The sequence below is a fragment of the Arvicola amphibius genome, chromosome 2, assembly GCF_903992535.2.
Source record: "Arvicola amphibius chromosome 2, mArvAmp1.2, whole genome shotgun sequence".
In the NCBI taxonomy this organism is placed as follows: domain Eukaryota; kingdom Metazoa; phylum Chordata; class Mammalia; order Rodentia; family Cricetidae; genus Arvicola; species Arvicola amphibius.
This window is the reverse complement of record NC_052048.2, coordinates 34,291,667-34,306,551: the sequence shown is the minus strand read 5'-3', so window position 1 is coordinate 34,306,551 and position 14,885 is coordinate 34,291,667. Positions and strand designations below refer to the sequence as shown.

Sequence of the window (14,885 nt, the reverse complement as noted above, 5' to 3'; positions counted from 1 at the left end):
TTCCATCTGTGCTTCAGCAGATCCCCTGAGGACTGAGGCTCATCTGTGGTCTAAACCCCTCAGACCCCAAGCTTCATCTCTCATGCCCATGTTTCCATAATGAGTTGAGCATCTCTAGGTTTGTGGGTCTCCGTGGGGTTATACCTGACTGGAATGTCATTGCCCTCTGCCCCTTGAGAGCTCCTCTGGAATTCCCCGGGACACTCTGCTATGTGGTGCCAGGAACCACCTTAAACTTCTGATCTTTGTCTCACCACCTTCTGGAGTTCTGGGACTACATGTGTGAGCCATTGCATGTGGTTTATGCAGGGCTGAGGATTGAATACAGGGCTTTGTGAGTGCTAGGTGAGCATGCTACCAACTGAGCTACACCTCCTCTCTGTGCGTTTGGTTTCTAAGGAATGAAAGGTACAAGCAAATCAAGAGGTCTCTGGCTCACTGATTGCAGCTTTTGTAGCCAAGGATGGTTTGGGAAGAGTCCAACTCAGCAATCTGAAGTTAGCAATTGAGAGCTGGTGCTGCCATGGTCAGGATCTGGGGTCAATGTCTACCTTTCTTTGCCATGGAAAGAGGTATGGGGATGATCCTGAGATTCCTACTAACTCATTCACACTGGCCAGTGTAGCCATCTACCCACCTAGGTCCGTCTATCCACTCACCCATGCCCATCCACCCATTCATTCTTTGACATTCACACCTCATCCATCTATCCATCCAACCATGCATCCATCTACCCCCCCACCCACATCCATCCACCCATCCATCCATCCATCCATCCATCCATCCATCCACCTGCAAAATATATCAATCTATCCAACAGTCCATCCATCCATTCACCCCCACTCATCCATCCAAATCCACACATCCCTCTCTGTCCACTCACAACCATCCAACCATCTGCCCATAGCATCACTCCCCTCCCTCCCTCCTTCCCTCCCTCCCTCCCTCCCTCCCTCCTTCCCTCTGATAACATAGCTATTTACCAATGAAGTCACTTTCCCCACCTCCATCTAGTATTTCCCAGAAGTCTATTCCAGTGGACCAGAGGGGACTTAATTGCTGCTCACTGTCAAAGCACATACAGGCTTCAGGAGACACCAAGAACACAAGAACAGTTTCTCACATGGAGTGTTAAACAGCATGTAGGAGTCATGCCCTGGCAAGAGCCCCGTGTGCCTGGTTAAAATCTTATCCCAGCACCAGTGGAAAGATACTGTATCTTTCCTGCCATTTCCTCTTGAGTGCTTCAGGCTGTCTTTCAGTTTGGAGCTCCAAGCTTTGCTTGCATGGTAGATGGATGTGCTGGTTAGTTTTATCTGACATGTGTAGATAGTCATTTGGGACAAGAAACTTCTCTTGTCTTTATTTTTTGTTTTTAGGAGACAGGGTTTCTCTGTGTAGCTCTGGTTGTCCTGGAACTCTCTCTGTAGACCAGGCTGGCCTTGAACTCAGAGATCCATCTGCTTCTACCACATGAGGGCTATATTTAAAAGCATGTGCCACCAAACCAGGCTTGGAAAGAGAGACTTTCAATTGGAAAAATGCCTCCATAAGTTTGGCCTATAGGCTCATATGTAGTGCCTCTTCTAAATGATTGATTTTGGGAAGACCCAGTGCATGGTGGGTGGGGCCACCTTTGGGCTGGGTGCTATAAGAAAGCAACATGGATAAACCAGTAAGCAGCATCCCTCTACGGTCTCTGCATCAGTTCATGCCTCCAGATTCCTATCCTGACTTCCCTCAGTGATGGACTGATATCTGGAAGTATAAGATGAAATAAACCTTTTCCTTCCCAAGTTGCTTCTGGTCATAGTGTGTCATCATAGCAACAGAAGACAACAAAGACAATGAACTTCTGCCCCAGACCCTTCTCAGGCTTCACCTGGACCAGGGAAGGATCCCTAAGATCTCTTTAGCCTGATGTGGCTAGAAGGGCCTGGGTGTGAAGCTGATCCTCTGGACGCCAGGCCTTTCCCAAACCCAGCGCAGGGGGTGTGGTGGTTGGTTCTGATTTTCTGATTTGGGCCTTCTGATGGAGTAGATATCTTTAGTGCTATGGTCACCTGGCTTTGCCTCTAGCCACCTGGCAGGTTTTGGGGAACACCCGCTTCCTACCCAGAACGTTCCATTGTCTGATGGTTTTCTAGCTTCTGATTTGCTACCAGTGGAGTCCTCTCAGCAGGGCGATTCCCTGATGAGTAAACACAGCAGGTCTACCACATGGCAACCACACACCTGGCATTGGACAGGCACCTGCCACTCACAAACGCACATCGTCCTCACCACAATCCAATCATTTCCCCGGAGGAACAGAATAGAGGGGTTGAGGAACTTCATTCACACAGCGAGGGAGGGGTTTAAAGCCAGGCCAGCACAGATTTTTTTTTTTTTTTTTTTTTTTTACCACATATACCATCATTTGCTGATGGATGTCAGCCCACAGCAAAGAGCACTGTACACCAGGACAGTTTTGGAAAGACCCAGAAAGACAGGCGCGGAGGTCCTCGGGTGACAAGCACTGTGACCAGCAAGGGAACCTGCTGCCTGGGAAGTGAGTGACCTGCTGACCTGTGTTACAAATCAGTACTCCTGGTCCTGGGGCCTGGCAAGGATGGAGATATTCTAAAGGGGCACATGTGTGCCTCCCTTTGGCTTATCAGACTACAGAAACAACACATGGAAATTTCCCCAGGAATCTTAGTCTGTGAGAATGAAAACGGCTGAAGTCTGGTGCTTCTGGTGCTAGCCAGAGGGGAATTAGTCACCTAAACGTGATCTCACGCAGTTCCCACTCATCAGACCATCTTGCAGGACAGACTGGAACTCAGACAATGACGGTCAGTGATGGGTGGGACCATGTCCTGGCCAGGCTTCAGTTATGTATACCTCTTGCCTTCTATTTGAGCAAGCCTTGTGCTATGACTTATGGTAGGAGAGGGTCTCTAGACCTTTTTTGTCCCTCTTACCAACATGGCTACCTTGGGTAAACCTGTTTTTCTCTATTAATTTTTAACTGGACTACTGAGGATGAACGCTCAAGCCTGGCTTGGAAGGATGCTGTCCGTGCCTAAACTCTGACTCCACCTAACTCCAGTTAACATGGCTCCTCCCCAGTCTCAGCAGCTGACCTCTGACCCTGATGCTGCCTAGACACAGCATCAGCTCATCTGAGGACACCACCTAAGCTTCCTGCCAGGCTTGGAAACATTGCTCCATGGAGAATCCCCACTGTTAAGCCAGAGGTTATCCTGCAGCTCTCTAGACAGATCCCAAGATCTCCCTCTGACTGTAAAGGACTCACAGGCATCGTAGTCTAAGCCCACTGCCTGGGGCTGCGCCTGCACGGCCACCCCTGCTACCCTGCTCTGGGAGCTGCCCACTCCTCTCTGCCAACTCTGCAGCACGGAAACATTAGCAGTGTATGGTTATTTCCAGGAAGCTTGGGGAACAGAATAGAGCACTGCTGATCCCCTTTGCTTCCGAATCGGGGGAAAGAGGATAAGAATGTTGTCATTTCGGGCATCTCCCTTCCACTCAGTGCTCTACCACATGTGCTGTCCGACCTGCTTTCCCCCTTTATCACTTTGCTTCCCTTACCCTGCTGCCCCAGGTGGCAGGGACGACTGCTCAGCTGGTGGAGAGGACAGAAGCTGCCTCCTCCTCCCCTCACCAGCCCTGGCCTCCCTGTGACCGAATCACAGGCCCCTCAGCCTCCTCTGGTGGACTCTCAGCTTCCTTTGGGGGCTCCTTACAGACCCATGCTGATACATTTGATGGTTACGGCAGGCTCAGGGGCAGGAGGGGAGGTCAGGGCTCCCACACATTTGGAGGGTCGCTCAGCTGCACAGGATGAGAAACACCCTACAGATGGGCAGTAGGGAACATCTAGATGGGAGACATCTGGCGAATTATCAAGAGGACACCAGTGCTTCTCAACCAATCAGGGAGCAGGCCAGTTAGCTGAGACAGGGAGTTACGTCTCATTCAGGGGGATGTCTCAGTAACAGCAGCCTCCTCTGAAAGACACACCTTGTGAACGGGTCACCCCGATTCCCCTCTCGGAACCCAGGCTCTTCCCAGCACTTCCCTGTGAGAGGGGGCATCGGCCACCACGCTGGAGCCAATCTCCTGATGTGCACATATTGGCCAACACAGTAGGACAAAATGACATAGTGACAGCTCCTAGCTCAGGTCTCAGAGAGCTTGCACGGCCCCTGTTCTCTCAGGATCCCCTTGTCTTCCTGTGGACACGCGAAGACTATCCTGACAGAGGAGGCGACAGCATGCCAAGCTGAGTTGAATCAGCCTGGACCCAGCGCTACCCCTCCCCCTTTCAGCACAGCTGTCTATGTGAGCTGAGAGGCATAAGGAAGGCCAGGAGAGGTGGAATGAGGCCCAGCTTGAATGCTCAGTGCCACCCACAGGGCACTGGTCACAGACTCCCATGGAAGTCTGCAGATGCTCAAGTCTTTCTGCTAAAATGGTGCAGTAGAACCCATGCATATCCCACTTCAATTCATCTCTTGATGACTTAGACCCAGTGCAATGTAAATGCTAAGAAATGGCTGTTTCTTATTGTTTCTGCATTGTTAGGGTGTAAGGACAAGACATAATGTCTACAAATTGCCAGTGTCTATGCAACTCATTGCCAGGCTGTTTGGCACAGCACACCCTGTAAACGTGAACTCTGTGTCAGGACTCTGAAACTGGACTTGGGGTGAAGTTTCTAGACCTCTTTGTTTTTTCCTAATGTGGCCTCACTGAATGACCCTCCCCCTGTGCTGCTGTTCTCTGTTTGTTTGTCTTCATCTGGACTACTGAGTAGCCAAACTTGGCTTGTAGTGAGGTTGCCAGGCCCAGGCTCTGATACACATATCTGTGTGTCTGCGCATTGGTTTCTGTGTGTGCACATGTGCAAATGGGTGACAGTCGAGGGGCACCAGGCTTTTGCCTCAGGAGCCTTCCAGCAAGCTGCATGGGATGGCATCTCTAATTGACCTGGGGCTTGATAATAGGCTCAGCTGGCCAGTTACTGAGCCCCAAAGGTCCACCTAAACCCAGCTCTCCGGTGCTGGGATCGGAAGTGTGCTCACTCATACCTGGCCCAGGTATGCTTTGACCCACACAAGGAGGCCAGAGGATAACTTGGGGACTCAGTTCTCTCCTTTACAAGTAGTGGAGATTGCCCTGCTGGTTGGGCCCAGCAGCAAGCCCTCCTTCAACTCAGTGAGCCACCTAACTGGCCCATAGACCTGGTGTTTTAAAAGCGAGTCTGAGTATTGAACGGGGGTCCTTGTGTTCGCAAGGCAATCGCTCCACCCACACCGTCTCCCCAGTCCTCTCCTGCAGATTTCTGAGCCAGTGTTATTGTAGGGGACTGCAGTGTGCTCACATAGAGTGACTACTGTATACAGCTGCTCTGAGCTCTGACCTGGAGTAGTTTGATGTGTGGCAAAAGTTAACCAATTATGGCTGGATGCAGTGGCACACGCCTTTAATCCTAGCACTCAGGAGGCAGAGGCCGATGGATCTGAGTCCCAGGCTAGAGCTACACAGTGAAACTTTGTCTCGAAAAGAAGTCTTTATTTATTTTTAAAATCGTGTGTGCGTGTGTGTGTGTTTCAGTGGCAGGGATTAAAAATAAATATCTAAATCACAGCAATCATCAGTAATAACTAGTAATAGCAGTTTCTTTGGGTTTCACAAACATTGCACCCATGTTAGGAGAAAGTTAAGAGTTGAGCTAAGTGCAGGGCGGTGGTGGCACACACCTTTAATCCCAGCACTCGGGAGGCAGACACAGGCGGATCTCTGTGAGTTCGATGAGAGCCTGGTCTACAGAGCAAGTTCCAGGACAGGCCTCAAAGCTACAGAGAAAGCCTGTCTTGAAAAACAAAAACAAAACAAACAAACAAAAAAGTCGAGCTGCCGATTTTGTGATTGTCAGAATCATCAGCCGCATCAGGTACCCCGCTACGGAGGATGCTCCCATGCCCGCTTACCAGGATCTTGGTGGTGTAGGCGCTGTTGATGGCGATGGCGTTGACCAGCAGCTCCATGGTTTTAGCATTGATGGAGCTGGGATCAGGGATCTCCTTGTAGTGGACATCGCCGACGTAGGCCTGGACCACGGTCATGCGGTTGGTGGTCAGCGTGCCTGTCTTGTCCGAGCAGATGGCCGTGGCATTGCCCATGGTCTCACAGGCGTCCAGGTGGCGTACCAGGTTGTTGTCCTTCATCATTTTCTAGAGAATGGGGACGTGAAAGGGAGACTGAGAGGAAGCGATGGTGAGGGGAACTTCCCGGGCCTCAGCCTCCCCTTGACCTTCTGCACGTGCCAAGTGACCCCTGGGCTCCTTTAGCCCCACTTGTGGGTCTTCTGCTCCTTTCTATTAATCATTTGGACCAGTTAACATTTGATAATTGAATTTATTAATTTTTATCACAAATGTCACTCACACTCTCTTTTGAGAACAAGGTCTCATGTAGTGCAGGCTGACCTGGAACTAGCAATTCAGTCAAGGATAACCTTGAACTCAAGATCTTCCCATCTCTGTCTTCCAAGTGCTGGGATTAGAGGTGTGTTCAACCACACACTGCTTCATCTATACTCTTCTTTCCATTTCTTTCTTTCTGTCTGTCTGTCTGTCTGTCTGTCTGTCTGTCTGTCTGTCTGTCTTTTTTGTTATAGAGTTTCTTTGTGTAGCTCTGACTGTCCTGGAACTCACTTTATAGACCAGGCTGGCCTCGAACTCACAGAGATCCACCTGCCTCTGCCTCTCAAGTTTTGGGATTAAAGGTGTGCACCACAACTGCCTGGCCATGTATATTCTTAAAAACCATTTTCTTTTATATTTATTTAGTTTGTGCATATGAGTGTTTGTCCACACATATGTATGTGCCCACAGAGGTCAGAAGAGGGCATCAGAAGCCCTGGGCTGGAGTTACAGATGGTTGTAAACTACCATGTGGGTGCTGGGAACTGACCTGGGTTTCCTGGAAGAGCAACAAGTGCTTTTAATCTCTGAGCTGTTTCTCCAGCCTTCTCATTTACATTCTTTATGGAAAAAATGGTAGGAAAGATTTTAAAAAATTAAGTCTGGGTCATCCCTAATTATTCCTATTTTAATGTAAGTAAGTGCTCCTCATTTGGTTCTGAATTTCTCAAATGCTTTCCTGGTGCCTGGTGAGAAACCCATCAGTTTCACCCTAAATAGATACATTCAGGATACATATGTATACAGATGAAATGTCTGTAAAAACAGGAAAACAATAATGTAATTATCACAAGGTGATAGAATTGCAGAATAGTATTGACTTCTTCAAGCTTATAAATCACCTTTTCTATAATAAACATTTCTTATAGCATGCATAATAAAAACTACATGTGTGTGCATGTGCAATGTGTATGTGCACGCGCATGTGCACACACACATGTATATACATGAGACAGTCAAAGAAGCATAGTTAGTGTTCTTCTCTGTGACTCTCTGCCCCATCCACTTGAAACAGAGTCTATCACTGAATCTGGGGTATGTTGGCGAGACTGACTGGCCACCATCCTGTCTCTGTTGGGCAAAAGCCATGGGGACACAGACACACACAGTCAGACCTAGCTTTTTACACAGCTACTGAGAGTTTGAACTCAGATCCTCAGGCTCACACAGCAAACAGCAAATACTCTTACACACTGAACCATCTCCCTAGCCCCAATTAAAAGACACACACACAGAAAAAGGAAAATAAAGGTTAGTGAGAAGGCCCAGCAGATAGTGACTTGCTGGGACCCAGATGATGGAAGGAGAGAAATGATACTCTAAGTTATCCTCTGACTCCCGAAGTACACTGCGCGCACACACACAAATGTAATACAAAAGAAAATGCATATAGGTTACTACCTATAACACACGTTTCATTTATCAACATCTTTTTTGTGAATTTATAGCACTATCCTACTGGACCTAGCAGTATTTATTTCCTTCTCTGTGCCTTTGTTTCTGACCCAGTTCTATACTCCTAACTCCTAGATTCTCCTACAAGGAATTGAAATGGTATAATTCTCAGGCAGGCCCTGCTGACACGCTGACCCCACGTGACAAGAAGCGCTTGTGAAAAGTCACCAGAGGCAAAATCAAGTGGAGTCTGTGCCTAGGAATCTGATTTCCTTCATCCTGTTCCCTAGAGTAGCTCTTTATTACAGGATTAAAAGGAGTGCAACTGGACAATTTAGATAGAGATTTAATTCACTGAAAATGAGTATCGGTAGGATAGAATGCTATTGTGTTTCCCCTTCTTATAACTTGTGATAATAACACCAGTGAGTATACAGTAAGCGTCTGATTGATGAATTTGCAACATACTTTATAGTCTGTTTTCTGGTGCTATTTTGTAGGGATTTTGGGAGACCTGGGAGGAGACTGAAAATCCACTTCGTGATTTGCAAATTCCAGCCAAAGTGAGCTGAGCAAGTTCACATGCATGGTGAGATGAAGCCTGGAGTTTGAACCCAGCTCCTCCTGACCCCCCCAGATCCTCCTTACCTCCCAGCTCCAACCAACCTCCCAGCTCCTCCCGACCTCCCAGCTCCTCCCGACCTCCCAGCTCCTCCCGACCTCCCAGCTCCTCCCGACCTCCCAGCTCCTCCCGACCTCCCAGCTACTCCTGACCTCCCAGCTACTCCTGACCTCCCATAACCTGGTACTCTACTTCATTCCATAATATTCTAGTCCACCTGTCCTTATTGAAGGAACTTTGGCTCATTGCTTTAAGAATCTCTTGTTGGAAGCCAGGCATGGTGACACATTCCAGCACTTGGGAGATAGAGGCAGGGGGAATGCTGTAAGTTCAAGGCCACCCTGGGCTGCACAGTGAACCTCTCTGTATGACGACCAAAACAAAATTCAAAACAAAGTGTACAAATATCTCTCATCAGGCTGCGGAGGGATGGTGGGCACTTGAAGTGTGGCCCAGAGTGTATAGAAGATGCTGGATTTAAAGACATCATGAAAACAGATACCCAAAGGAAACATCTCTTTTGTGCTGATTACATGGTGGATTGTTGGTAATTTGGACATACGTTTGATTAATTTGTATTATTAAGGTTCATTAAGCTACCTGGCTATTATTTTTTTTTTCTTTTGGAGACAGGGTCTCATGTATTTCAAGCTGACCTTGAACTTGCTATGTAAATGAGGATGACCTTGAACTTCTAAACTTCCTGCTCCACTTCACAAGCGTTGGGATCACAGATGTGCATTATTGTGCCCGGTTTATGTGGTGCTCGGGATCAAATCCAGAGCCACGTGCGTGCCAGGTACATGATCTACCCCCGAGCTATATCCCCAGTCACATTCATATCCCCTCAGACAGGTGCATGCAGAGGCTAGAGACTGATGCTGGGGTATCTTTTCTGCCTTATGTTCTGAGCAGGCTCTATGAACCCGGCCAGAGATTGCCAAGTCAGCTATATTGGCTGGCCAGCACGCTTCCTTTACTATCTGTCTGTGTGGGGTCTCCCAGAGCTGGGGTCACAGGTTGATGCTACAAGGCCTGACTTTTATGTGGGTGCAGAGATCTGGCCTTGGGCTTTCACACACGGCCCAGCAAACGCTTTATACTCTAAGACAGTTCCCCAGCCCTTTCTTTAAAAGGGCAGTTACTAGGACAGTTAAAATGATGTACCTGGATTGTATGCTGTTCCTGTTAGAAACTGCTAGCCCAAGAGCTCACCATTGTGCTCTTGATGGTGGCCCCCAGGGCAAGCTCAAAGGGGAAATGTTGGTCTCACTGTTTATCATGTGATTTCGCCAGTCCCAAGCCCGAGATAAAAACTTCAGAAGATGCTCAGGCCTAAAACTGTCTGCTCATGATGTCCCCAAACCAGTTCTGCCAAGCTTCACAGAGTACCTGAGCTCAGTGGTGTGACAATGGGAGCCTACTTATGACTGGGCCCTTGAGGAGCATTGTGCTGTGACCTGTTCGGGCTTTGGTTTGTGGGAAGGGGTTTCTTTGAGAACTGTAAAAGAGGGAGCTGATAAGGGCTATATCCCTTACACAGAACCGCCACTCGCTGGCACTTGCAGGGAGATCACGCTCTATATGAAATTACATCGCAGAGCGCCGTCCAAATTCCGGCTTGGAAACTGACGCTCGCCTTGCTCTCTGGCTGAGCTGCCAGTGTCTCAGAACAAAAGCCTTCTCAGCAATGTCTTGGTGTTGGGATCCTGGGAAACAGGAGTCCAAGTCCCTGCCCAAACAGGATGGGGTAATCCCAATGGAAAAGGAAGGACACGAGCAGGCAGGACACTCTGGTAGTGGCCTCATGGGCCAGATTTGTAGCACGAGGGCTCTCTGATGGCCACTGCTTCAGTAGGTACATGGGCACATAGGTCAAGTCCTAGATTCCCGCCTTGTCAGCACACATCCACGTGGTGCCTCACATAACTGCTGTAAACATTCCTGGCTTTCAGTAACCCCTGCCTGAGGGGTAGTGGCTTCCTGTGTGCTTTTGCTCAACTTTCCCACTCCTTAGGGCATGACCTATTGGGTTTTGTGGAAAGGGGACTGTATTCTGGCTTGCACAGTGGTGTCCGCATTTGACAGTTTGCAGTGCTGTGGCCTCGGGCTTGCCAATTAAGTCATCTATCACTGAGCCATATCGCAGTCCCATTTTATTTTGTAAGTCTGAGTTGATTGTCAATATGTATCAGGACAGTTTATATTAAGTATAGATTTTTGGTTTCTTTTTGAGAAAAATTCTGAAGGTCTGGCCAGCCCAGGTTGCATCCCCGTAAAGCCGTGCTTGGCTGGGCTGATTAAGGGGACTCTGGGCCAAGGCCTAACTCTCCGTTTGCATCATGCCTCTGATGCAAAGTCCGGAGGACCCACCCACATCCTCCCTCCAAGTCCCCGCTGCAGTCACACACTTCTTAGCTCATCTTTAAGTTCCGGGTTTTCCATGGGTCCCTGACAGAAGCCCAGCTGGGACGGCCTCAGCCACCTGACACCGCTCTCCTTTCTTACCTTCACAGAATAGGCCAGGGAGATGGTGACAGCCAGAGGGAGGCCCTCGGGCACAGCGACCACCAGCACCGTCACACCAATGATGAAGAACTTGACGAAGTACTGCACGTAGACGGGCGTGCACTCTGTCAGCCATGGCTTCTTGTTGACCACGAAGGTGTCCACGGTGAAGTAGAGCACCAGGATGATTACTGTGATGGCTGACATCACCAGGCCTGTGACGTGGGGACACCTGCTCAGAGGGCTCCAGGGGAGGGGTGAGGGGTGCCCTAAACCCCTTCTGAAGGCCTCCTGGGCAGACCTCAATTCACCTCCTAGTTAGTTGTATACGTCCTTGTTTTGTGGCCTAGAACAAGTCCCGGGTCCTCAGAGAGCATCAGTTACCTCTTCAGTAGAGGCCTGGGGGCAGATTTCAGTAGAGGCCTGGGGGGATTGCTTATGTTTTGCAAAGCTCACATGGAAATGCAAGTAAAATGCCTACCATGGTGCCTGCCTACATGACACTCAGCCACACTATAAACGTTCGTGGAGGGAACACATGAGTCCATCGAGAGCTACCTGTATGCAAGTATCGCACAATTAATGAGGTAAGGTTGAAATCTCATTCACTCAACAAACACCTCCGGGCACCTGTGATGTGCCAGGTGCAGGGTGCTTCCCCCTTTAGGACACAGAGACTGGGCAGCAACAAATGCAGACACCCTGCCAAGGCAGAGGTAGGTGAAAAACCAGTTGGGAAGTACACAGCAAGAGTGCTGGGATGATAGGCACGTGTGTGTGTGTGTGTGTGTGTGTGTGTGTGTGTGTGTGTGTGAGCCACCATGCTTGGCTATAGGAAGATCACTACAGACATGGATTGATGCCGTGAAGAAAGATGTCAGGAAGATGTGGCTGAAGAGGATGGTGTGCTACAGAGTGGCTGCTGGAGCTAGCACGGCCAGGGATGGTGTCTTGGACTAGACGGTATTCGAGGAGATATCAGGATGTGCAGTGGTCCTGGGGAGAGGGTACCAGGTGGAGGGAACAAAGGCTCAGCTAAGGGAAGGGATTGGACGGCAGCCCCAGACTAGGGTGATGCTGTGTCCTTGGAGTCCCTCCTGCCAGATCAGTGTGCCTGTCTCCGAACGGCTGCGTGAGCCCACACACGTGCTGTGGGGACTGTGGTCACCTCCTTTCTCTGATGGAGGAGGGCTGATTAAGGTAAGGCTCTATGGGCGCAGCCACCCCAAACAGTTGCCCATGATGCCCTTGCCAATGTACAGGTTTCAAGGCCCAGGCAGCTCTGCACAGTAGGTGTGCTCCGTCATGTAGCTTGTGGTCTAGGGGTCCCATGGAGTAAAGCAAAGCCTAGGAATTCTCCACAGGCCTCAAGATCCTCTGACTTTCCACCCTCTATGATATGCATTTCCTGCTCAGCAGACTCAACCTGGAGGGCCCATCCATAATCCGTGCCCACTAGGGGTTCAGCCCCAAAGGGAGGTAGAGAGAGGCTGGGAGCCCAGGATGCTTGACTGTGAACTTTATCCCTGGCACGGTGGTAGGAGTAGAGGCTGAGGTCTTCAGAGGCCAAGAGCTGTCATCGTTTAATTTCTTGGTCCCTCAGCGCCACATGTTACTGTGGAGTCACCTGCCTGTGACAGCAGGCTGTGAAGGAGGAAATCCCTGGGCCCATATCTCCCCACCCCAGCTCCAGCTGCGGAACATCAGAGCCTAGCTCTATCCTTGCCTGACAGCCGCAGGGGCGGGAAGCCAAGCTCCCGGCAGCCGAGAGCTGTCACCAGGTTTAAATATAGACCACTGAGCCTATAATTTGCATCTGTCCCCTGCTGCGCTGTCTATAATTAGAAATAGAGACAGCTACAGAGGCCTCAGTAGCCAGGTGGGAGGCCTTGCCATTCATACATCCTCAGCACAAGGGGAGGTCAAGGCTGTGCTGGGGCTCACCTTGCAGCTGGGCTTGGCTTCCTGGGCCAGGAGACTGCCACAGCGATTGCCTGCAGCTAACGTCTCACTTGGGAAGCCTGGCTTGCTTCTGGGGGCCTCAGACAAGTCCTTTTGCATGGACTCCTGGCTCTACAGTGAAGTCCTCCTTCTTCACTATAGTTAGGGTGGTCATTAGCAAGGCCAAATCCATTCTGGTTCTCCCTTGCTGTTACCTCTTCCATATCCTGTTCTCAGGATAAAGTCTTTGCTGTCCTCAATGCTAGGCCCTACAGGGTCAGTCTGGCACTGTGTAAGCCACAGGTTAGGCCCCTTGTCTACACAGTCACCTTTAATTATCGAAATAACCTATCAGACGGTGACAAGAATTATCCCCATTTACCGGGGAGAAGACAGGGACCAACAGGTAGGGGAAACTGCCAGCCCAGATCCTCAGAGCCGTGGCTGTGGCAGATTGACTGCAGAGCAGGGCAGGCCTCAAGGCCCATTGGAATCAAGATGCTTCTTTTCCAGGTGAGGTGAAAGAAGGCAGAGTAGGGTGGGGCCTGGCAACAAGGCACCTGCTGGGAACTCACCCGCCTTGCCGATCTGCACAGCCAGCTTGGTGAGCTTGCCCTGAAGCACCGACTTCTCCTTCTTGTGCATGTTGGCTTTCTTCTTGTCATCTGCGTCGCCACCCTCTGCGCTCTTGAGGGGCTGCATCTCCATAGCAGCTGCCCCATCCTGCTGCTTGGCTGTGGGGGCAGAGCATGAATGTGCACAGAGACACACACACACACATGCAGGTCAGCCTACAGGCCGGGATCCTAGCACCCGCCCTGCCTGCCCAGGAGAAATGCTGATCGCCTTGCCTGGGCCCTTCGTGGTTGGCAAAGAAGCCTCAGATGGGACCTGTCCCTTCCAGCTGTAGTCTCTGGGTCCCAGCAGTACCTGGGATCAGAGACAACTTTGGGGCTTTACTGGACAGGACTCTACCCTGGATTCCCAGCAAGACAAGGCTGAACTGAGCTCATAGACCCCACCCAAAATGGGCCCTTGGCCCTATCACAATGAGACAGAAAGAGAAGGGCTCCCCGCTGGGTGTTCTTGAGGCCAAATTGTTGGGATGCTAGGGAGCTAGAATTGGAAGGACACAAAGCATGACTTAAAAAAGAAAGCAAGGTGTCCCAGGCACAAGTGCTAAGCTCTCATACCCAGCCAAGGGATCCTCTTCCGTGTGGGATGGACAGAAAAACCTAGCGCTCTTTCTGTCCCAGAGGCCTGGCCAAGCCTCCACTGTAAAAGCCTCCAAAAGACGACTTCCAGACCCCAGCTGATGGGTAGGCTTGGGAGAGCCTGGCCCTGGTGCATTCCCTCACCTCTCTATGACACCTGTTTATCTTCCCCAGTATTATGAGAATCATGACTTCACCCCCAAAGATGCCAGAGCTCCCTATAGGTGTGCGTGCGTTCGCCTCTGGCCCCAAGGAGTCCCTATCTCTGTGACTCAAGCCCCATGGCTGTGGTTACCTTTGCTCTGGCTGCTGTCGGCACTGCCATCCTGCATTTTACCTACACAACAGAGAATTTCAACAGACAACGGGCAGCACAGGTCATCACGGGGACACAACAGGCCACAAACACTCATGTCACAGACAGGAAGGACCAAGCTGCTCAGGGATGCTGAGGAGATCTAGAATGAAGGTCAGCCTGGCTATCATGTTGGCCACAGGGTCTGTGGGACCAGGAGGTTCTTGATTCTCTTTGGGGCTGGATGGGTGTGTGTTTCTGTTGGAATAACTTTGGCCCTGAGTGTTTTATAGATGAAAAGAATGAGTTGGGAAGTAAAAGGGACCAGAGTCTGCACAGGAGGCTGAGGGTGGCTCCCAGACCTCGAAACTGAGCCTGGCATGATGCTTATGGCTGAAAGAAGGAAAAGAGAA

The 14,885-nt window shown here is 50.1% G+C and overlaps 1 protein-coding gene across 6 annotated transcripts in view; it reads right to left on the bottom strand.

The window, feature by feature from the left end:
• Atp2b2 (ATPase plasma membrane Ca2+ transporting 2) overlaps positions 1–14,885 on the bottom strand; it is a 319,368-nt gene that overhangs the window by 41,208 nt on the left and 263,275 nt on the right. For 5 of the 6 annotated variants that reach the window (XM_038318670.2, XM_038318675.1, XM_038318668.2 and 2 more), the window contains 4 exons: positions 14,473–14,514; positions 13,539–13,697; positions 11,023–11,237; positions 6,003–6,245 (listed from right to left, as the gene is read on the bottom strand). In XM_038318670.2, coding sequence (XP_038174598.1) covers positions 6,003–6,245; positions 11,023–11,237; positions 13,539–13,697; positions 14,473–14,514 — 659 coding nt within the window. The remainder of the gene's footprint in view (positions 1–6,002; positions 6,246–11,022; positions 11,238–13,538; positions 13,698–14,472; positions 14,515–14,885) is intronic. The other variant, XM_038318673.2, reaches the window with a different exon arrangement.